The following is a 24,284-nucleotide window of genomic DNA, read 5'->3' on the forward strand; positions in this document are numbered from 1 at the left end:
GGAAATTAGTTCCATAATCTACCACGTGCCAGGCACCCTGCTAGAGGCACAAAGCCAGGCTGAGCTGAACTCCCACAAAAGGAACAACGAAGATGGATGGCTAGGCACCAGGCTCTCGTGAACACATATATTTCAAGGACTTGATGTCATAGTATCTTAAGGGAAGATACATTCCCTCAGAGCAATGTCCCATTCATCCAAAGGACAGCAGATCACATGTACTATCTAGTTTAAGCTCTTTTAAAAATATAAAAGATATGGAAAAATTATTCCGTGTTCTCACATTTTCTCTAGCAACTTTGAACAATCAAAATTCACCACCAAAAATAAGACGAACAATTTAGCTTTCACGGTATTCTGAAGTTCATAAATGTTCCCAGGAAAAAGGCTATAATAAAATACAAAACAGTAATGTATATCAGTAGAAAAAGATTTTGCTGCAACATTAAATTCCTTCAATGACACATTCCTAACAGTTGAAAAATCAAATGTGTAGTATGTTAACCTTCCAAAAGCAATTATGAAGATATTTAAAAATAACAAAGCTACCACTGAATTATAGTAAGATACTTATACCTTAGGTTCAGTTACTTTGATAATGTTTCCTTTAGATACTGTTTTCTCTTAATTTGACAGAAATATAAACATTTAGCTATTTTCCTAATAATCCCAATGCCCTCTAAATTACAAAATCCCATTAATGTATTTGTCTTACCCTACTGCCTGCATGACCAAATTTCATTAACCAATTTTTAATAATGACATTGATGAAGATGACGAAGATGTCCAAAACTTTACTTTGAAGTACTATTCTTTATTGCTTAAAGTAGATTAATATAGTTACATGCTTCAAAATGAAATTGACGCAAGAAGATACACACTGAGAAGTCTCTCTTCCTACTCTGTCCCCAGCCAACCTGTTCCCCTTGTCTCCAGCAAGTAACTACTTATTAGTTTGTTGTTTATTCTTCTGGTGTTTCTTTATACAAAACTAAATAAATATAAGCATACATCATTTCTTCCCCTTCTAGAAAAAACAGAATGCTATCTATGCTGTTCTGAATTTTGGTCTCTTCACTTATAAACATATCCTGGAGATCTCTCCATATCAGCACGTAGAGATCTTCCTTTCTGAACAATCATGTCGGATCTCGTGCGGATGTTCCGGCGTACAACACTTTTAGTTGATCTCACCAGATTCCTCTCCTTAGGGACTGTATTATGTAGCACTTCAACCAGAAATAAATGAGAGTGTCTGTTGCCTCACAGCCTTACTGCAGAGTATATTAGCAAATGTTAAGATGTTTGTCAACCTAACAGGTGAGAAATGGATTTAATTTGCATTTCTCTTTGGGCAAACCATCTGTTCATGACTTCTGCCCATTTTACTCATGGGTTTGTGGGTCCTTTCCTTCTCAGACTCTAGGTGCTCAAAAAGAGTATCAAATCTTGAATGTTTTAAAAATGGTTCTATTAAACCCCTCTAAATGATAAGAAAACATATTAGCAAATCTTCTTTCATTGTCAAAGACATTTCTAAGTTATATCTGAAAACCAAACATTATTTTTTAAAGCTACATATTTGAAGTGTTTCTTGGTTGATGAGAAAGAATTCCAAAGCAACTGTCTATTACATTTATCTTACTTTTAATTCTGAGTGCAGTTCACAATCAAATTGGTCTGATTCTTTCTAGTAAACCCTACTACCTCTCTGTAATCAATGCAGGAACCTGGCTAACCCCTTAACTACCTACTCTGAGCTGTGCACCAGCAGTTAAGCACGCTGGGGAAAAAAACAAAACCAGAAACAACCATCTATTCATCTGACTTTATCTGCTGACTAATCTCACTTAAAATCTCTGATCACAAATCTCACATGGGCAATCCTTACTCCCGGGCAATCCTACAATACTCACCTGGCATGTTCTGTCTCCCACTCTCAGACTCACACCTCAAACTGCCCACCCGCCACCCGACCCCCACCTCAGCTGATGAACCTGCCTTTACTACATTAAGAAGATAAAAGCAATCAGGCAGGAACTTACTGGTCATGCCTGGATCAGATCACCCACCTGCACTCACCTGTACCAAGATCCTCTGGCTTCCTTGCTGTTTCTATGGATGGACCAACCCTGCTCCTGGCAAAGGTCAACCCTTCCCCTGAGCCCACCTCGCTGCCTCCTCAGAACTTCACTTATTCCACACATTCCCCACATCAGTGCCTCCTTCTCTACCCCACAGCCCCAGCTAATCCCCCCTCGACTCCCTTGGGCTCCCCCAATACGGTTCTGATCTCCACCATCCTTCACAGCCAGTCGCCAAGAGCTGTCAAGAGCTGCTCTCCCTCCTTCATCCCCTAGATCCCGTTTCAGGACACGAGTTGCTCTTCCACGGGAACCCCTTCACTCAAGACCACACTTGCTAAGCAAGACCTCTGTGCTGCCCACATCCACATCCTTCCTCGAGTCTTATCTGACCTCTCAATCTGTCTTCTGTCTGCTTCCATGGCATCACAATGTCTTAGTTTTCCTCATCCTCTACTGGTTTTACTCTTCCTGGATCTCCTTTGCTCAGTCTCTTGTGTTTCTTCTTTCTAAACGCTGGGGTGAGAGAGGATTCAGTCCTTGGTGCCTTTTCTTCTTCTCCATGTCCCCGCTACAGGATCCCAGCCAACACCATGCCTTTCCATGTATCTAAGGCCCCGACCTCTCCCCTTACCTGCACCACTTTGTCTGCTATCTCTGCTTGGTTAGCTCACAGACCCAGAACAAAGCCCTCGATCACCAATACAACCTGCTCCCCGAAACCCTGGCCCAACTTTCCATTGTCTTTCTCAAATTTCCCCATCTTACTGAGTAAGCAGTACCACCACTCACCCAGTTGCTAAAGTCAAAATGCAGGATTCATCCTCAAAACTGACCTTTCCCTGCCTTACCGTATCCAAACCGCCTGCAAGTTCTGTCAGCCCTACAACCAAATTTATCCCCAAATCCACCCATTCCTATCTTCACTATGACTGTCCTGATCCACTCGACCATAAACCCTAGAAGGGACTGTACAGAAGCCTAACGGTCTCCCTGCCGCCACTCCTGCTTCACCTCTAGGCCCCCACCCCTTCTTCACAGCATGTGGAGTGAGAACTTTAACATATAAACCAGACCAGACTGTATCAGATCAATATTGATAAGTCAGTTGGTCCTCAAATTAATCTATAAATTCAATGTAATCGCATCCAAAATTTGAGCAGACTTTCTTTTTTAGCAACTGACAAGTTGATTTTAAAGTTTATATGGAAATGCAAAGGATCTCGAATAATCGAAACAATTTTTAAGCCCATGGCAGGCCCCTCTGGCCACTAACATCAACCATCCCTTTGATGAAACTGACACACAAACACTACCATTCTTCATGTGCCAAGAAAAAGTTAGGGGATACTGTATTAAAAAGAGTATCATACCTTTTAGGTCAATTACTTTAAATTCTGATAAAAAGTGAAGAAAAGTACTATGTATTTTTTTAAGGAAGATAAATAAAAGGACATTAGGTTAACTGTAAACATTGGAGCCCTCTTGGCCCTCTGGAAAAAATTTAATTTCCAAATACAATCGAACATTTGTGCTTAAGTTAAACTTATAAACTTCAGGGGGGAAAACAGGCATCAACTCTGAGTGTCTAATGTAAGGGAAAATCTTTTTAATTAGCACAATTTTCACTGCCACAACTAGATACTGAAGCAAGGTCTCAAGGTAAGTGGGCGGCGGGACAAATCATGATGCCTCAATGTTCTTATTCACTCAGCTGTCGTCAGTACACGTGACTGTGACCCAGCACAAACAAAACCTAAACACGAGACGACACTGAGGTCTTGGTTACCAGGTTACAGTATTCAGCCCCGTAAGGAGAAACGAATTAAAAGACAAGCAACATTCCAAAGATGAAAATTCCCACTACCACTTAAGCAGCGTTCATCTGATTACAGGTTTCTCTGATAACAGAGACCCAGAGGCAGGTACGAGGCTTGTGATGAAACTAGCGCATCTCCCACTCAGCCGGGCCAACCTCTATACACTCTACCCAGCTGCCCGTCCCGGGAACGCACATCCTTCTGTGCAAATGTGGGATGCCTGGCCAGCACCAACCACCAAACCGCAGAAACCCAGTATCAGGCCAAAGTCAGGCTGTAAAACTCCAGTCTCACAGCCTGTTCAAGCAGGAGGAAAATTTTAACACTACCCTGTACCGCTGGGTTTCAGGCAGTGGACACTGAACTGCCCTGTGACTCAGTCCCACATAAAATGAAGCATCAGACTAAATGATCTAGTGTATGAGAATTATCCCTCTAAAACTATATATACCCCAGATTTTAACACTGACACATTTTAAATTTTTTATTTGCACTATTACCCACACTCCAATAACAAGTGATAAACGGCTCTAACAAATCGTGCTTGCTAGGGCAAGGGAAGCGGAGTGAAGCACACACTGAGGAAATCATGGCATCCATAACTGACTTCTGCAGAATTACGTAAAAATATAACACGACTCTGCATCTGGGGATTAGTCAGCAGATAAAGTCAGATGAATAGATGGTTGTTTCTGGTTTTGTTTTTTTCCCCAGCGTGCTTAACTGCTGGTGCACAGCTCAGAGTAGGTAGTTAAGGGGTTAGCCAGGTTCCTGCATTGATTACAGAGAGGTAGTAGGGTTTACTAGAAAGAATCAGACCAATTTGATTGTGAACTGCACTCAGAATTAAAAGTAAGATGCACGTTGCAATGTTTGAATCTCTCTGCAATACAAGAACAATGTGCACTGCTGATGTGGTGAAATCAACAAGAGTGAGCAAAATCAGCGATCTAATACATCCCGTGTTCCAGAATGTAACTATTTACGCGAGAGTAAAGAGAACAGAAAAGACGTGCAAATTAATACCGCATGTCCTTCTAATAAGGCAACCGTATCACCTACCGTCTACACCCAGACACTTGGGAGAGTGACAGGGTGCTGCTAACAATGATGCCAAGGCAAGAAGTGGAAGCCAACCTGATCTCAGGGAAACCAGAACATGTGGTCACACTATGTCCAACTGACATTTTGAACAACTCCATTAAAATGCTACTCTACTGACGAGGAAGCAATGGTGCCCAAGACAAAAATTCTGATGCAACTCATGCTGCAATGGGGAAAAACCTGGGCTGAGAATGACTGGCTTCAATCCTGTTCAGTGAACAACTGTAGGTAAGTCACGTCACCGCTCTAGGCCTCCATTTCCCTACCTGTGATACGAGGTTACTATATTTAGTGATTTCTCGAGGTACCCTTGAACTTGAAAATGTTGGTATTCTGTCCCAATATGTCTTTACGCAGGCTCTGAAGGTCTCTAAGGAGATCTCATAAAATCTGTTCCTCTGATTTAAAAGCAAAGATAGTATAAAAAGTGAGAAGGCAGAAAAAAAGCTGATTTTAAATTCCAAGTGGACTGTAACAAACTATAAACTTGATCAATTCACTAAAAAGACAAAATTCCAATAGATGATATATAAGTTACATTTCATTTCTAGTCCACCCAATTTCATTCACCAGAACAAGGCCAAAGGATTCTGATTCTGACATTCTGTTTTAAACTACAGAAAGCTCTTAACTGGCTGCCAACGTCTGAGGGTCTGGGAATGCTGATCCAAAACAGCCACTGACGGTACATCTAACATCTAGAAGGGACTCGTGGTTGCTTCAAGGGCCCACACTGCCTCTTCTCAGAGCATTCTGACATACACATTCTCGGCTATTCTTTTTTCTTTTTCTTTTCTTTAAATGAAGAACTAAATTCTGAACCAGTCAAGATTATACTTCAGTCTTACGAATCAAGCCAAACATGCAGAAGCACACGAGACAAGAATTTCTATAGTTTACAAATGTCTGAAAAACTAAGGGAAACACACTTTGAAGATTTTAACCTTATGCAAATAGCAAGTATTACTACGTCATGCCAACCCAAACTCTCAACACTATGGTCATCATACCAAACCTTGGGGGACGATCAGACACTGCCACAAGCTATGGCAAGTGTGGAACCTGGAAGAAACTGCCAATTTCTAGAAGCATTTTAGACACACAAGTATCACCCACTATGGAATTGTAACACTCTCTCCTGATACAGAAAACTGAAGGGTTCAACGTAATTTCACAGAGGACCTGTGTATCATGGCAGTTCACAAATTTGGCAGAAGCAAACAAAACTACTTGCCACCTAGGATTAACTCAGCATGCTGAAAAATCATGAATTTATTCTAAAACAACAATAACAAGGCTACTATAAAGAAGCCCATCAGATTACCCAATGAAAATGCATAATAAAAACCCCTCAAAAGGCACCAACATGAACCATCAAAGAGTAGAAGAAAACCTCATTATTTAACAGTGAATAGCCTTCGCCAATGAGAACTGGAGAAAAGATAAAAACTCTCTGTACTTTCACATTGTTCTTGGAGAATCAGTATTCAGGTCACTTTTACAAGCATGTCTTCACTAATAAAAACACGAGAACTGAAGAAGATGAGGCAAACTGTAACTCGTGCATGTTCTCCTTCTGATGATATGGAAGGCCTGGGTGGGCTACATCCTCTGAGGTGCGATCACTCTATAAAGTAAAAATATTAGCACAAGAAAGCAAAACTGATCAAACAAGTAAGACGATGGAGAGGAAAACAGAATTCTTCCTTCATGCTTCACTCATGGATCAAATTTTAACCTAGCACAAAATAATGCATTTTATAAAATGCATTAAAACAGGGCTTTATTAATTAATTTATATGACTAAATGTAACATGTAATTAAAATTTTTTTTTCTTTTTTCTCTTTTTCCTCCCTTAATGGAGGCAATGGGGATTGAACCCAGGATCTCATGTATGCCAAGCGTATGCTCTACCACTGAGCTATACCCACCACTCCCCAATATTAAATGAAAGGAAAAAAAGAATAATTCAATAACCAAACTTACTACAACCCAGAAACTGTCCAATTTGCCACTGACGAAAATAACGTTTCCAAGATTTTGGTTTTCCAATATTCAAAACATTCTTTGAATATTTTCATACCAAAATCCCTCTTTATTTTGATGTTGTAATGTACTTCTTAAAAAATAAACTTTTAATTTCACAGTAGTTTTATATGTACAGAAAAGTTGCAGAGATGGTACAGAGAGTTCCCATGTGCTCCACACTCAGCTTCTTCTTTGGTAAACATCCTACATTAGGTCTGATACATTAGTTACAACCAATGAAGCAATATTAATACACTATTAACTAAAGCCCACACTTTACCTGTATGTCTTTAGTCCTTACTTAATGTCCTTATTTTGGCTCCAGGATCCCAGACAGGACACCACACTACATTCAGTTGTCGTGTCTCCTTAGGTGCCACCAGACTGTGACAGTTTCTCAGACTTCCCTTGTTTTTGATGACCCTGACAGTTGAGAGGCGTGCTAACAAGTTACTCTGCAGAAAGACCCTCAACGAGAGTCTGATGTTTCCCTCACAACCTGACTGAGTTACTGAGTCTGGGGAGGAAGAGCCCGGGGGCCGCGTCAGCCCCATCACATCACCCAGGAGGACACGCCGCCAGCATCACACCGCCGCTGATGCTGACCTTGATCTCTTGGCCCAGGCAGTGTCCGTCAGGTTTTTGTCTTCTCTTTTCTCTTCCTTTCCCCTTCCCTCTCCCCTCTTCTCTCTCTCCCTCTTTCAAGCACTTTCTGCCCCAGTCCTGGAATCAGCCATTTCTCTAAGAACCATGGTTCCTTCTTTTGGAGAATGTTACTAGAAACCACGATCAGGGCACCAGGTGTGCCCCCTGCAACTGTGGTGCCCCTGCTTCTGGGCCCTGGAGCTGACAGCAAAAGGAAACGCATGTGTGTATACTAGCCCACTTGCACACACAGACCTGTAAGTATTTCCAGAGTATCCGTCTGAGTCTATATGAAGCCAAACATGAGTTCATGTGAAGGTCCCAGCTCTAATCCAGCACACATGGATAGTTTTAGCCTTACCTGTCTGTAGTCTCCCCTCCAGCAGTGAGGAACCGACCCCCGCCTGCCATCCATTTGAAGACCCGGACACAAAACTAACATGGCAGACAAACAATGTTACGTGAAACTACAGATGGAGAATATTAGACAGTGTCTTCTGAAATAAGGCAGGGAGAAACTCTGGCATGTATATATGAGACAAATATTTACGGTTCACACATCAGTGCAAATCAAATAGTACAGAGAAGCACACTTCGAAATACTACTTTCTAATTCTTAAGCATGAAGAAGCAATTCTGTGCAAAAAAAAATTTTTTTAAACAATTACCACTAAATGTGCTAAATAAAGGGTTGGCTTTTTTTCTTTATGTCCAAGGAGGGTTCAAAGGCACACAATACTGTCACATATCAGTGAGGTACTTCTAAAAACTTTCCCCCAAAAGACCAGCAGGCTGCTTCTGCCACACCCCGGAGCCTTGTCGGGGTGGAGAGGATGTCTCCACGCACCACAGGGCCACCAACAGCGCTGAAGTCTCCACCAAGGAGAAACCTATCAGAATAAAAACCGGCTCGGTGCCTGTGATTCTTCTGCCTAAGACCCAGAGATTTCTATCTAGCCTGCTGGTGAACTTGTTTGGTAAAAGATTATTTCGTACTTCAGTTCATTATCTATCACATATGATGAATAAGTAAATTGTTTCTTATCAACACATTCTCTCCCACCAGTTCGTGGACTCAGTTACCTCAGAGCTTTCTAGATAATCTGTCCCTTTCTCCCCCTGACATGTGCTTGTCGACCACGTGTTCAACAGCCCCCGGCATCCTCAACCCTTCCCTTCCTGGCAGCAACATGCAAGTGAGCACGGCAAACAGGTGCACAGAGGGCAGTGAGCCATGGGGCCCACCCCGCGCCAGGCTCTCTAGGGTTAGAGATACAGGCCAAAGTCTACAGCATCCCATTTCTCTCAACAAAGCCTGAGGAAAACCAAACCGTCTCCCTACCTTCAGTCGGAACCACCGCCTCGGCAGATCCCATTGGTGCCCTGCCCCTTTCCCTGGAGGTACCTGACTTGACTTCGGATGGTCAGCGCCCCTGCCCTCTCACTGCTAGAGTGGCTGCATCACCAGCGTGGAAGGCCGCAAGCAGCAGGGAGCAGCTCCCAGGGCAATGACGCGGACCCCTGCCCTTGCCTTGGGGTGGGGGCTGGGGGTGGGGGACGCCTCAGGTGAGAGTTTTAAACCAGCCCCAGTTCCCAGGAGGATGAAACTCCAGTTGCTCACAGTGACATCTAGTTTGATAACATGCCCCTTAAAGGTGGTTCTCCTTTCCTGTCTCACTTCCCCTGTCCCTGTAGTGGCTGCTTCCCCTTCCGAGTTAACCACCTCCACGCAAACCCTTGTCTCGGGGTCTGCTTCTCAGGAAGCTCAATAACTTCAACAACGGCATGTGCACACTCTCAACAAAGTGAAGAGCGAGCCGGCTGGCCACAAGCATTATCACAGAGAACGTGGGCGCTCAGGTCAGCCAGGCCTGGGTTCACAGCCCAATGCTGCCACAGACCATGCGCCCAACTCTTAGCAGCTTATTAAGTCCTTTGACCGTTCATTTCTGCATCTCTATGATGGGTCTGCCTAGCACTCCTAGCACTCAAATAACATTTGTAGAAACCATCCTGCCTACATTATCAACATTTTGCCATCTACTACTGTTTCATCAAGATAACTTGACTGTTTCAAGAGACTCTTGTACAAAAAGATAAAAGTTGCAAGTAACTTTATTATTGAGCTCCAAAACCTCCCATAAAACCCCTCAGCTTTACAACAGAGAGCATTGAAGACATAACCCTAACATCTCTTTGAATCCCTCCTTTCAAAATCCTCATCTTGCTGTACTCACCAATTCTGAACTATTAGGGTCACCCAGTCCCAACATGACCGGCATTCAAAGAACTTCCTGAAACCAAAATCAATCCCAGTGCACACCTCGACTTTGGCCCTCTGGCTGGGGGGCCACTTTGATGATGGAAGTAGTGTTTCTGTTCCCTTCAGTAAGCAATAAACTCAGCTTGAACTTATCAACAGGCTCACGGCGCCCGTATTCCACATTCCTTCAATGAATGTCACAATGGCACTTTTTCTCTTAAGCTTTCCCCATTATCCCCCAATTTACTTAGAATTTAAGAAAGGCTGAAATTTAATCACTCCTTAAATTTTCCAACAAATGATAATCAAGATTTCTTCACATGCTTTTGGGTTTGTTTTTTTTTTTTTTTTTTTTTCTCTCTCGCTCTTTAAGAATTCTGGACAGAGAGCTCTTTCAGAAAGGAACAAAAGGTGAGGAAACCTTGTACCAAAATGTATCAAACGCATGGCATGGCTGGGCCTGTGTCAGTGTTGGACTTCCTACACAAAGATGCTGCTACTAACTTAGTATCACAGAAGAGGTGATCGTTTATGCCAGGAACTGTGAAAAGTTAAAAATGTATGCATTCAGACCTTCTCTGACCCAACTTCTTTTATGACCAACATTTGACATCTGCAAGAAGGTTCACGTAGGTTACTGGGTACCAAGCAGTGACATGAGCTGTCTTCGTGATCCCCTTTGTTAAGTACTGAAACCACATCTCGACTTCGTTAGCCCACGTTCTCTCTGACGTCCCAAAGCAGAGACAACCATGTCAGGCTGGTCCTGGACAGAGTGACTGAAATTAACATGGTTTCATTGACTGGAAACCACATTCACCAACCACGCAGACCCCTGGCTACAACTTCTTTTAGCCAATAAATCGTAAGTATAAATCTTTCCTTTAGAAAATCTCCTAGAGTAAACAGACTTCTTTGATTATGGACAATCACTCTTTTCAATAATTTTTTTAATTTTAACAATCTCAGACCTATAAAAAAAATGACTCCCAAATCACCCAGATTTCCCAATTGCTAACATTCTGCCACATTTGCTTTCTCTCTCTGTACATGTGTGTGCGTGTGTGTGTTCTCACACACATGTGATTTTTTTTAAACCACTAAGATTAAGTTGCAGCCCTCATGTCCCTTTAACCCTTCAGTGTGCATTTCTTAACAAGTACATTCACTTACACGACCATAATAAAATTATCAAAATCAGGAAATTGAATATTAATAAAATATTATCTAATCTATGACCTTACTCAAATTTTTCCAGTTACATTTTAAAAAGGCTCCTTTCAACTTATATTGCCTAGAACTAAAGTGCACAAAATTTTTTTTTAAATAATGATCTAAAAGTTCTTCCCAAGAATAGCATGACCACTATCCATCTCAAGATGAAGACAAAGCTTCCTCTCTAGGGTCATAATCAAAACCATCTTTTCTTATAACTTAGCACTCAATAAAAATGCAATTTTCTCTACTTGCCAAAACTCAGGGAACAAAAGCTCTCTTTTCTTAATTAAGAAGAACAATAAGTTAATTTACAGAAATTTGGACAAGTCTCTGGAACTCCCGGAAATCATCTAGGAGGTGTACAAAAATCTAAAATTCTTATCAATTTGTTTATCATCTGTCTTCAGATTGACAAGAAAGAATCAATGAAAGATTAATGGTTCAAACTCTAAAAGAAGTCCTTACTTAAGAGTTAAGAATCAAAATTAGCAACAATTTCATCCTAAGAGTTAAGAATCAAAATTAGCAACAATTTCATCCTAATAATTATTTGGATTGGATCTTTAAAATAAGATTATTCTTAGCTGTCAGCCTGCGTAACTTTAAATACTGCTCTAATATAAAGAAAACCAATAGTGTTATTCAACAATATAAAAGTAATATCTATGTTCTGTATTACAGTATGACTGCATTAATTAAATAACAATCCACAATATATTTGCACTCACAGTAGACCTAAAACAGCATGACTTGTCTCTTAAAAAGAGAAAAAAGAAAAGAAAAAAAGCATTAAGAAAAAAAAAAAAGCACTATGATACTACTGTTTTAAAAATGTTCCTCTATCTACCCATGCATCCACCCCACTATCTTTAGAAAGATATACATATGAAAGTGTTAATGTTATTTCTGGCTGATAAAATTACGAAATTTTACTTTTTGGTTACCTAAATTTTCCATCTGTCACCACAAACATGCATAACATCTAAATTAAAAGTACTTCAAAAAATTTAGGGTTCCACAATGAAAGCAATAAAACTATCATAGGAAAAACAATGAGAAAATTTTTGAAAATGAAAGGGATAAAGCAAGGAACACTTTAATATACAAAGAATAAGTATGATTCTAGAAGGCTGACTCAGGGTCTGCAATGGACAAGTGGTCAAAGAACACAGATAATTTACCAACTACTACACTTGCCACAAATGACAGGACTACAGTGTAGTGCCCTATCTCTCTTCCATCTGATGGCTGAATATTATGGAAAATAAAAGTTAGACCAGACAAATAAAGACCACTTATCTCTAAAATGCTTTGATTCTAGTAAAGGCATTTGGTTGTGATGGGTAAATTGTTTTCCTGATTTCTATGGTGTTACTACTCTAATCAACTTGGCATCTCTTTTGATTCTGCAGGTTTTAGAGTTACTGAATGACACTGGCACTAACCCATGGATCAGTATACTTTGCAATAGCCTTCTGCCAAGTTACCAACAACTTTATGAGTTTCCAACAACTTTATGAGTTTCCAACTAAGTGATGAAGTTATGCTTGAAGTGAGCCAGGGACCGTATTCATATTCAGATACTGCATTTCAAAAATTTAAGTAAGATGAGCCATTATTTTTAATTTTTACATACCCAGAGAGTTCTTTTAAACATATGTGGACATACGTTTTCATCTTCTACCACTGATGTGCATATATATAAAAAAATTTGAAATAAATTGGTTAAAGTGTTCCTAAAATGCCTTCAGACTCAGAGCCCCACTCTTGTTCATAATGTTTGGACTCAATATCTCTGATGTCTGAGTTCCCCCTCACAAAGTCATCCTCCGTACTACCAAAAGCACTGAAGACAAAGTATTTCTTAAAATTACTTGACCATTGTCTCCAGGAATTTCATCTAAGGCACTGATACCCATTCTGCAAACCGAACTCTTAATTTTGTTTCTTTCTCAGGCACATCTCATGACTGGAAGATAAGCAGCTTATGTTCAAAGTCAGTAAGAAATGTCTGACTAATTGATATTTGACACCCTAACAATAGTCTTTCGCAACAGATGAATCAGTCAGGCTGTTGACTACTTTGAAATTTTTTCCATCTATTCCAAGGGATTTGACCATCTCTCTGGCCTTCAGTAGGTCATGGAACAAACAAGCAATCCTTTGTACACAGCTCACTAAGAAAACATAACTAGTCTTCAGATACTTGTGCAGTATCTTTAGGTCCTGTGAATCACTTGACTGTTCTTGCAAGAAAACATGGAATTGCAGTCTTCATCCAAGAGTAAACACTACCTTGCTAACATCAAACTTACACCCTGCTATCCTTTTTCTTACTTTCTTCATCCATGATAACCTTTTTTCTCATTATCTTGCTGAAGACATTTTAAATGACAAACCAATGTAATGTTACCAATATGTGTAACTGAACTGAAACTCACGCACTGGCAAGTACATCAGGACATAACCTGGCTGGCAGCAACTGTAAGGCACCAATGATTACAGTACACATCACAACTTCAGACATTAAAATGTGTAACAGAAAATGTACACCTTAGAATCAATCAATCCTTTACTTAATAAAGGTCTTGCAGAGACACTAGACAGGAGGTTTTTTTTTTTAATGAGCGACAGATTCAATTCTTCAGGAGTTTGATGAGTAATAACAGGAATGACAAAGATAATCAAATAACTGTAATACATGGTAAGATTTGATTTAGATAAAGTGCTTTGGAATTCAGAGACACTGCTATAGGAATTCACGGAGGAAGTTGAAATTACTTCCTGCTTAGTGGGAAGAATAAGAGAAGACAGATTGGAGGAAGGGCAGAGAAGAAGGGCCATCCAAGGGCAAACTTAAGGAACCAGTGATGGAACAGTGTCTTAAAGGAGGTGGGTGAATCTGTCTTAAGAAAGGTCTCTAGAAATGTCTTAAGAAATTTTTCTCTTACAATTAACAAGAAAGAAGAGGTCAGAAATTACAAGAAACCTTAAAATGGAAAGGACCTGGAAACAGGTCAGATTAGCTGCCATGGTGAACTGGGAGACGAGGTGTTCACTCTAAGCGAGGAAGCACGGTTTGGAAGGGGTGCTGGGAAACCCGAGAAGCCTGCGCCTCAGTGGTGTGGTGAGCGCCCCACCAAGGCCAACTTAAACGAATTGTGAATGGAGCTAATCAGCCCAGCTCACAACTTTCTAAAGATCAGAAGTAGGAACAAAATGATCAAGGACTAAGAAGGCATTTCTGAAATACGCGGTCATGGAGTCCCAAGTTTTACAGTATTACTGACGAAAATTCAACTGATTTGGTCTTTATAAAACTAGAATCAGATATTTATCAAAGACTCCCACATTCTATTATCTCACTTCATCTTCCCAACACATCTGAGAAATCAGATATTCACATATGCTTTTCACAGCTGGAAACAGACTTCAAAAGACTGACTCTCAGATCCCCCAGCAGATCCTGAGCTGAAGTCATTCGAGCAGCTCTCCTGCTCCCCTGTGGCTGCTACCCCTGCACACGGACTCAACAGTCTGCTCTGGAAGCCCTGGTATCAGACCAACCACTACTTTGTTCCCACTCTTCCTTTAGCCTTCCTGAGTTCCTAGATCTTGTAGAAGGAACAGCCTCAACCTTTTAAATTTAAAAATCTTAGACTGATAAAACAACAGAGCAAATGAAAAGGAAGGTATAAAAAAGAACCTAAATAAAGTTAAAATGTTAAAGATGAACATACTTAATATTTATAATGTGTACAACATTTTTTATTCATGCTTGAGATATGAGTAATAGTCACTGGCCACTTCCTCAAGGCAAGCCAGGCACAGCCTCATTTATGGACTCTAAAGCTAAGCCTCCAAAGTGTGCGAGCAAACTCAATGGTTTTGTCCTTGTCAAAACTGCAATGAGAAACAACCCAAATGCCCATCAACTAATAAATGAATAAACAAAATGCATATTTATACAAAGGAATATTGCTTGGAAATAAAGAGGGATATAGTACTGAAACATGATACATAATGGGTGAATCTTAAAGACATTATGCTAAGCAAAAGAAACCAGTCACAAAGACCACAGAGTGTATGATTCCATTTACATGAAATATCCAGAAGAGGCAAATCTACAGAGACAGAAATAAGACTGGTGATTGCCAGGGGCTGGCAGACTGGGGAAGAACTGGGGAGTGACTGCTAATGGTATGAGGTTTCTTCCTAGGGTAATGAAAATGTCCTAAATTGTGGTGATGGGTATACAACTCTGGGAACATACTAAAAATTACCGAATTGTAACTTAAATGAATGAATTGTATGGCATGTAAATTATATCTAAATAAAACTTAAAAATTTGCCATCAGTAGGTAGTTCCACTGGTCATGAATGTATGGGGGGAGGGGGTGCACAGACATGTATATATGTGTAACTAAAATGTGGAAGAATATAAGGGCTCACTTTAAAAAAAAATGAATGGTTTAATAATCCTCTACAATTAAATCCTCAGTGATGCCAGTGTGTCTGCGGCCAAGACCCCCATCAAACTGATTCTGTTTCCCACACCCTCCCCACCAGATAAACACACATCTGGCTGCCATGTGTCTCTCCTTTCACCTTCCTTCATTCTCCCCACTCCAAATTTATAAAAATGTCCTTTTTCATCAGCATACTGGAACATTCAGGCATCTCACAACCATGCTTAAAAACCAACTCTTACTTCCCTGGACTCTATTTTTTCCTCCATGTCTACCCTGTATTCCTATAAGACTTGTGTTTAAAAACAAACACTGCCCCCTGGACTTGCAAGAACGGCTTGATCCTAGGAAACTGGGCAGTGGTATCACACTCTTGGAGAAAACTCGGCTCCCATGGGTTTTTTCTTCTCCAACTTGAGATACGATGTTTCTGTACATTGAAAATATTAGGGGTAAAGTGAGAAGATTTACTCTTCCTAATACTTGGTTCTGAATAATTTGAAACTATTTCCCAAGAACCCTAGGAAAGCAGAGGGTCTTTGGATATACTCTTCTTACAAAAAAGTTTTCTTACTTTGATGTTTTAGATTAGACATCAGCTCTCACTCTAGAGTACTGTTAACAATTTTTTAAATGAACAATTATCAAAGGTTAAATAATTTCCAAGACACATTCATATGATGCTGTTGGCATTTGAAATCGGTCTAATTCATTCAGAAGGCAATGATAACAGCTCCCGGGGTCAAAATGATGTTACAGATAAGGATATAATTTAACTCGGTCTTTTAAAAATACATCATGTCTTTAAAAAAAAAAAAATCACTTGGAAAAATGACCTACCTCCAAATCTCTCACTTTTAAAGTTTCTCCATCCATTCTATTTGCTCAGTTAAATTTTTCTTTTTTGTCTTCCTGGTCATTTCTGTTTTCCAGTATAGTTATCTTTATCTCCTTCACTCATTCTCTTGGTAAAAATATCACTGTCAATCATGCTCTGACTCTACGAAAAATATCTATATAAAGGCCACAGAGCAGAAAACAAAGCCCCTTGGAGCTGCAGCACTGGTCTCCAGATCCTGCCTTGCTCCCATCAGGAACCCTGCAAAGCAGTGGACAGAGACTGCGGGGAGGGAAGGAGGGACAGCACCAGGCCTCAAAGCTATTTTTTAGTTATTTTCACCTGTCTAAGCATGCACAGGAAATAGAAATTTAAAATAATCAGCTACTACAAGTTCCTCACCTATTGCAGGACTCTGATTCTGGTGAGGACAGGGCTTCTTCTGGAATATCCGCACAGCTGGGAGAATCATCTCGTCTCTCAGGCTCTAATTTCCCTGGGGAGTCCGGCTTTGATTGAGGGAAGTGGTTTGTTATGGGGGGCATATCCAAGAACTTCATTTTATTATTTTCCTGTCCTAAAAAGGAAAAAATAAATGAAAGAAAGAAAAAGAAAAGAAAAAAAGAAATATTTAAGAGTAACTTAAAGTTTACAACCTCTCTGTGTTTATTATTTCCACAACATTTAATATTGCTATTTGTACTTGGTAAAATAGAAGTTTATGTATCATTGATTCCAAAAGTCTACCAACAGCCAGAGATTAAGAATTAACACTACAATGGTGTCATCTAATTATACTGTCCACTCTATGTATTTCCAGATTAATTAATTTAAATATAAAATTTTCTTTAAAACCAGGGGTGGAAAGGAACTTGTAATTCTAATGAGGCTTCTATTTCCAGTATTACTAAAGAATTCCTACATATTTCAGAGATCAGAGAACACTGATATACATAAGAGACAAAACAAATAAAGATCAGAGAGTCAATTAATAAGAGAACCACAATATTTGTCACTGACTGCTATAGGGTAGTCAAGCTATCCGAATATTTTTCTAATTGTTACAAAGAATCTAATATTCACTGGGGAAAAGGAAAACTAATCAGACATAACCAGGATTTCTGCTTGATCCAATACATGTCACATTTCTACACATCCCATGTCACATTCTCAATTTCTGAGGTCTCTCAGCGCAGATAAGATAAAGGCTCAGGAAAGCTGGAGTGATGCACACGCAGTGTTTGCAGGAACGTGACATGCAAGGATGAACAGGTATTTGCCAATATGCACGCAGAAAACACTGCGCAGGATTCCTCTATGTCCAGGCCTCCTCTTCACGATGTGTTCCAGGGCTCTGCTGGCATTTCAGCTGTGCTAAGATTCAGGGACTGACCGAGCACCTGACACGCAAGCCGTGTGTGCTAACAGAGCAGAGCCCCCTTTCATGCTTTTGATCACAGAGATGAGCTTTTACTTGAGGAGGGAAGTGACCTTTAACAAAGGACACTAAAAAGAACTGTCAAGGTTTCATTATAAAGAAAAAATTTATGGAGAAAAAATATGACAAATTCTTCAAACAAAACAAATCAAAAAAACCTTTCCAACTCAATACAGTCAAGATTTTACCAGTAATAATTATAAGTTTTTGTTACACTAGAGAGCAGCATACATCACACAAAAGAATAATTTCTAAAAATAAGTTCCTGATGTTGCCCAGCTTTCGATAAGCCTGATTACTACTGAAACAAAAATGTACCCTCCACTGTTTATCTGGGAAAGGGAAAAAGCAGCTAATTAGGATGACCATCGAGGATCTCTGGGATCTTCTCTGGTCAACAGACACCCAGGATCACATTAAGAGAAATCAAGCTCTCAGTAAACTCAGTGAACCCAGGCAACTACCACTCAACTGGATGGGAGGATGCAATCAAGTTGGCAAACAAGGGAACAGGAATTCAATTTAAAACTATCTTTTACTTTTGTACCTGATTTATATTCTTCTCCTTACTTCCCTCACCCCCGCTTAGGTAAGTTTCTACAGGATAAATTCTCTGGTGTGGACAAATATCACTCAAAAATTGTGGGCAATGAAAGCCAGTTATCCTTCATCTGTTTATGGATTTCAGAACAGAATTTCAAATAAAGCCTAAAAATATGAGGCCCTGACAAGAAACCTCCCCAAAGACATGCAACAAAAACAGATGGAGGACACACATCTTGTTTACTTATACCAGCACTTTAATGAACAGGTTTATTCTAAAGAGCAAAGATTACACTGGTTGTATGATGCTATACGAAACCCAAACCTTCAGTCTGCCTTCCTTTCTCTCGCGCTCTCCACCCCTCAGACACACGCTTTCACACACAGCAACCTACCAGCAGCACTCCTCTCTGAATCCCAGGGACAGCAATATTTGTGCACGTACAAAGAGAATACACAGCCCCTGAGTACAAGTGATTAATCATTTTCAAAAGAGACTCAACCAAAAAACAAAAATGTTCTCCTAATCCAAGATATCACACTGGATTTTCTCAGGAGCTACACTACTTTCTGACAAAACCTGTAACAAATGTATAAACAAATTTCAGTTGTTCACAAAGACCATGAGGCATATGCATATCCTCAGGCAGCAACCTGCTAAATGACACTAGGAGAACTTAGCACAAAATAAAAAATGCAATAGCACTAAAAGAATAAAATACTTAGAAATAAATCTAACCAAGGAGGTAAAAGACTTGACTTATATGCTGAAAACTACAAAACACTGTTGAAAGAAATTAAAGAAGATAAAAATAAATTAAAGACATCCTATGTTCATGAATTGGAAGACTTAACATTGTTAAGATGTCAACTAACCAAAGCCATCTATAGATTCAATGCAATCCCAATGGCACTTTTTGCAGAAATAGAAAAGAAAATCTATCCTAACATTCATGTGGAATCTCAAGGGAACCAAACAGCCAAAACAATCTTGAAAAGGAAGAATAAAGTTGGAGGACTCATACTTCCCAACAATGAAATTACAAAGCTACAGTAATAAAAACAGTATAGTACCAGCATAAGGACAGACATACAGAACAGAAGAAGGGCACAGAAATAAACCCTCACACACAGTCAACCCACAAGGATATCAGAAACATTCAATGGGGAAAGGATGGTCTTTTTAACAAATAGTACTGAGAAAACTGGATACGCTACATGTAAAAGCACAAAGCTGGACTCTTACTTGCACCATATACAAAAATTAACTCCAAATGGTCATAGACTTAAACTTAAGAGCTAAAACTACACAATTCTTGGCAGAAAACAGAGGAAAATCTTCACGACACAGATTTTGCAACAACTTCATGAATGTAACAGCAAAAGCACAGGCAACAAGGAAAAAAAAGGATAAATTAGACTTCATCAAAATAAAGCACTTTGTGCATCAAAAGATACTATCATGAAAACAAACAGGCAATCCAGAAAATGTTTAAAGATGTTTGCAAATCACATACATAAGGGATTAATATCCAGAATATTTAAAGCACTCCTAAAACTCTAAACAACCAAAAACAAATAAGCCAATTAAAAAATGGGTGAAGGACTTGAAGAGACATTTCTCCAAAGAAGAAAAATGAATGGCCAAAACCATACAAAAAGATGCTCAACATCATTAGTCATTAGAAAAATACAAATCAAAACCACAATGAGATACCATTTCACCTCTACCAAGACGGTGACAGTAAAAAGAATAAGAAAAAAATGAAAATAACAAGTGTTGACACACATACAGAGAAACTGGAATCCTTAAGCATTGCTGGTGGGAATGTAAATAATTACCATATAAGCCAGAAATTCCACTCTTAGGTATATACATATACATCCAAAAGAATGGGAAGCCAAGACTTGAACCGATACTTGAACACCAATGCACAGAGCAGCATTGTTCACAAAAGCCAAAAGGTGAAAATAACCCATTACAGATAAACAGATAAACAAAATGTGGTATATACATACAATGGAATATTATTCAGCCAAAAAAAGGAATGAAATTTTGATTTCATGGGAATCTTGAAAACATTATACTTAATGAAATCAGCTGACACAGAAGGACAAATAATCCATGATTTCACTTAGATGAGGTATTTAGAATAAGCAAATTCATAGCCACAGAAGGTAGACCAGAGATTACCAAGGGCTGGTGGGGGAAGTGGAAGAGAGAGTTATTATTACATCAGTACAGAGTTTTTGCTGGAGAGGATGAAAAAGTTTTGGGTGTAGAGTGGTGATGGTGACCCAAAACTGTGAATGTATTTAATGCCACTGAATTGTATATTTATGAATGATTAAAATCTCAAATTTTAAAATTGGTTGAAGTGGGAGGGTATAGCTCAAGTGGCAGAGCACATGTTTACTATGCCTGAGGTCCTGGGTTCAATCCCCAGTACCTCCTCCAAAAAAACTAAACTTAATTACCTCCACCTCATCTCAAAATAAAATAAAACTAAGATTGATAAAGGAAGAACTAAGAACTTAAGAACTAAGAGCTTAAAAAAAAATGGTTGAAATTAATTATGTATCAGCTTTAGATATTTTAGCAGAGCATTCTATTCAAAGTAAACACCAGTGGCCTACAATAAAAATAATTTATTCCCTTTGTAGGATATCTGCGGATCTGCAGCAGTAAGTCCTACACCTGGAAAACATCCTCAAGCTTAAATAACTAAGAAACTTCTGATTTATCATTAATGGCAAGGAAGACAGATTTTAGAAACTGTGTCTTCAGGACATCTCCCAACCATTTTTCCCAGAGGTATAAACCTAGTTTATATTCAACAACTGCTATATGTCTAAAAATACCTTTTCCCATTTCAAATACCTAATAAGCCCAAAATAAATTCCCTTGGTTTTATTATCCTTTTAAATTAAAAACAGTAAATTTCAATATATTTCTGTTTTTAATTAAAGTCTCTTACCCACGCATACAGATAATAGCTTTTCTGTACATTCATCTTCTTTTCTTGTTACTTTTTTTTTGGACGTTCCAACAGTTTTCTTGTATCCTTGTTTGGCCTGATCCACCAGGAGCTGGAATTCATTCTGATGTTTTTTACCTGAAATTTAAAAGACCTTCTCAGTAAAGCAAGGACTACACAAGCTATACGTCTACAACGGACAAGCTGAGCATCAGGAAGCACATGAGCTTGTTCAAGGACAGCGCCCGGGGCCCACCTGCGTGAATTTACAAGGGCAGGAGGGCTGCGAAGACTGCTTTTATATCATCTCCCTTCCTCAGATACAAACGTGGAAACATGATATTCCTAGTTTGCAACTGTAGGTTTCTTCCCAAATCCCACACTCTTTTTCATAAAAGGCTTTTGATATAGAGCATGAAAGATGCTGTTGTCTTAAATATATCCAAAAGACAACATTTTAATTTCCAAGACACAACAGAGTACTAAGATCAAGAGTATTAATGGAGTGTAGAAGCAGAAGCTTTTAGGAAAGTTGGGTTACAGAAAGAAACGATATCCATTTCAATTCCCTCCTTTTCCTTCACGTTTCTTGCCTGTTTCCCATCAGAATCCATTTAACAATCTAAGAACCCACCACCACCACCAATCCACCTTATCCAAGGATATTATAATGACACCAGTTTTCATTTACTACCACTAAAACACCTCTGAAGATAACTGAAGGCTGACCTCTAGGTCACAATTATTAATGTACATTAATCTACTCAATAAAGAGTAGCTGCTCACTGTTAGAGCGTGGACTTTAAGACATCTACGTGTGATCGTGAACCACGGTTCAAAGAGCTGAGGCTGCACTTACTTATCTAGCAACCTTAAACACTCAAGTCATGGTTCAAAATGATGTTGTAAATCCTGAAAAATACATTTTAGAAAGAATCACACTGCAAGTAGTTAAAACAAAGTTTTGAGACTGTTTTCATCCAGTAACCATCATTTTCCCGAGAGCACAATACCAAGGATAACTGGGTTCAGGGAGAAATTTGTGCTTCAGTTGAAAACCATCCATTTTCTAGAGCTAACCTTCCAGGATTCCAGCCATCCACTGCCTTTGAGCTATGTTACAGCTCTGTAAATTGTAGACATCTGATGGCAATGGAAAATAATGCTCGTCTCTAGACAAGCAAAATCCTGTCTGGTGAAATTTCAATGGACTTCCCCTCCCCCCCCCCCCCACTGTGGAAGAAGCTAGCTTTGCTTCTATTTGCATATTCATTTCAGTTTAGCAAGGAGATCCATACACGTGACTGCTCTTTGGACATCAGGGAGAGACTACTCCTGATTTGAATATATTTATACGTATGGTACGTGTATGAAAACTCCCAGTGAAACTAAAGAGTTGGGTTGTAAAGTGTTCGGTAAATTATAACTAAGTTACTGGTTAAAATTTCAGCAAAATATAAGCTGGTCATAAAGATTACTGGAAAAAATTCACTCTTCAGAAACAGGTGAGATTCTATGCAGGATACAAACTAAGTGATTTCTCTTAAGTCCTATTTGACTCTACACATGTGAGAATGAGTACTTTGTACTTCTTCAGCTCCCCAGAATCAATGGGCTAATGACATCATTATGCAGGTTGTAATAGGCACAGGGGTGACACAGAAGTATGGGGTCTGTATCATCTAATCAGACCTGGCCTAGGCTTGTTTTCCTAGTAAAGGCTCCTCTATTGTGCACTTACGGATTGTGGACTTAAGAATTACTCAGGAAACTTGCTAAAGTAATCTCATTAACAGTTAAAGAGGCTTAATGACTTTATCTTCTCAAGTAATAAAGTCCCAGGTTTAAAGGAGATTTTCTTTTTAAATCTAATTACCCCTACAGCTAGGCTGGAAACCAAAAAGTAAATGGCAACCACTGCTCTGCCTTTGGCCCCAGAGGTCCAATAACCCCTGCTCAAAAGATGAACAGTGCCAAGAGATTATGACTAATAAAATTGTTCCCACTCATTTCTTCACCTCATTTTAGGAGTTCTGCCATTTGGCAAGGAGAACTTTAGAGTTTAAAATCTCAGTTCTGCTGGTTAGATGCCCAGAGTTTACCTCTTACAAGCCTGAAATGGCTCAGAGAGTTGTCAGTTCTGATGAATAAGCCCACATTCAACCAGGTCACACTCCTTCTTAAGATTTTTAATACTTGAATCATACCACCCTTTCTGCCTCTCCAAGCTGAAATGTCACAATTTTCTCTAGAGCCAAGTCAAGCCCTTCATGCCCCGACCACCTTAATTCCCTCAGACCGGCTTTCACAGACAGAGTCTCTGGGTCTGCCCATAAACCTGGGGTGCACAAGCCCAAAACCAGGCGCCCAACAGTGGGACAGACTCGAGCCTCTAAAGTGATGCCACTGAGAAACTTACTCAACTACTTTAAGTCATGGTGTGCGTCTGAAGTCAGTGTCTCCCAAAAATCTCATGTTTTTTCATCAACCACCTATGACACGCAGGCAGCTAAGCATGGAAGAAGAATGGATTAACAGTAATGACTAACATTCACTAAGGGCTTATTCATTTAACCCTGAACTCTCCTCACTTTAAACCCATGGTCTAACCCTCAAATGAGCACTCAACACCACCGTACAGCTTCCACCTTTCTCTAGCAAACTCTGCTTTACGTCTCTAAAAGGACAACTTCACACTTTCTCCAAACCTCCAACACTCCCTCTCAGCCCCTCCTCAGCTGGCCTTACACTACTTTGAAAACACAGAGAAGTTCTAACAGTCAGTCTGTCATCTTCCCAACTACTGTTACTTCACTGTGCACATGATCCATCTTCCTCGAAGCTAAAATGAAACA

At 39.6% G+C, this 24,284-nt stretch overlaps 1 protein-coding gene across 3 annotated transcripts in view; it reads right to left on the reverse strand.

Moving 5' to 3' along the window:
* RAD18 (RAD18 E3 ubiquitin protein ligase) overlaps positions 1–24,284 on the reverse strand; it is a 100,082-nt gene that overhangs the window by 17,873 nt on the left and 57,925 nt on the right. For all 3 annotated transcript variants that reach the window (XM_032458864.1, XM_032458863.1, XM_032458862.1), the window contains 2 exons: positions 21,430–21,567; positions 16,873–17,047 (listed from right to left, as the gene is read on the reverse strand). In XM_032458864.1, the coding sequence (XP_032314755.1) occupies positions 16,873–17,047; positions 21,430–21,567 (313 nt within the window). The remainder of the gene's footprint in view (positions 1–16,872; positions 17,048–21,429; positions 21,568–24,284) is intronic.

The sequence above is a fragment of the Camelus ferus genome, chromosome 17 (genome assembly GCF_009834535.1).
Source record: "Camelus ferus isolate YT-003-E chromosome 17, BCGSAC_Cfer_1.0, whole genome shotgun sequence".
Lineage (NCBI taxonomy): Eukaryota > Metazoa > Chordata > Mammalia > Artiodactyla > Camelidae > Camelus > Camelus ferus.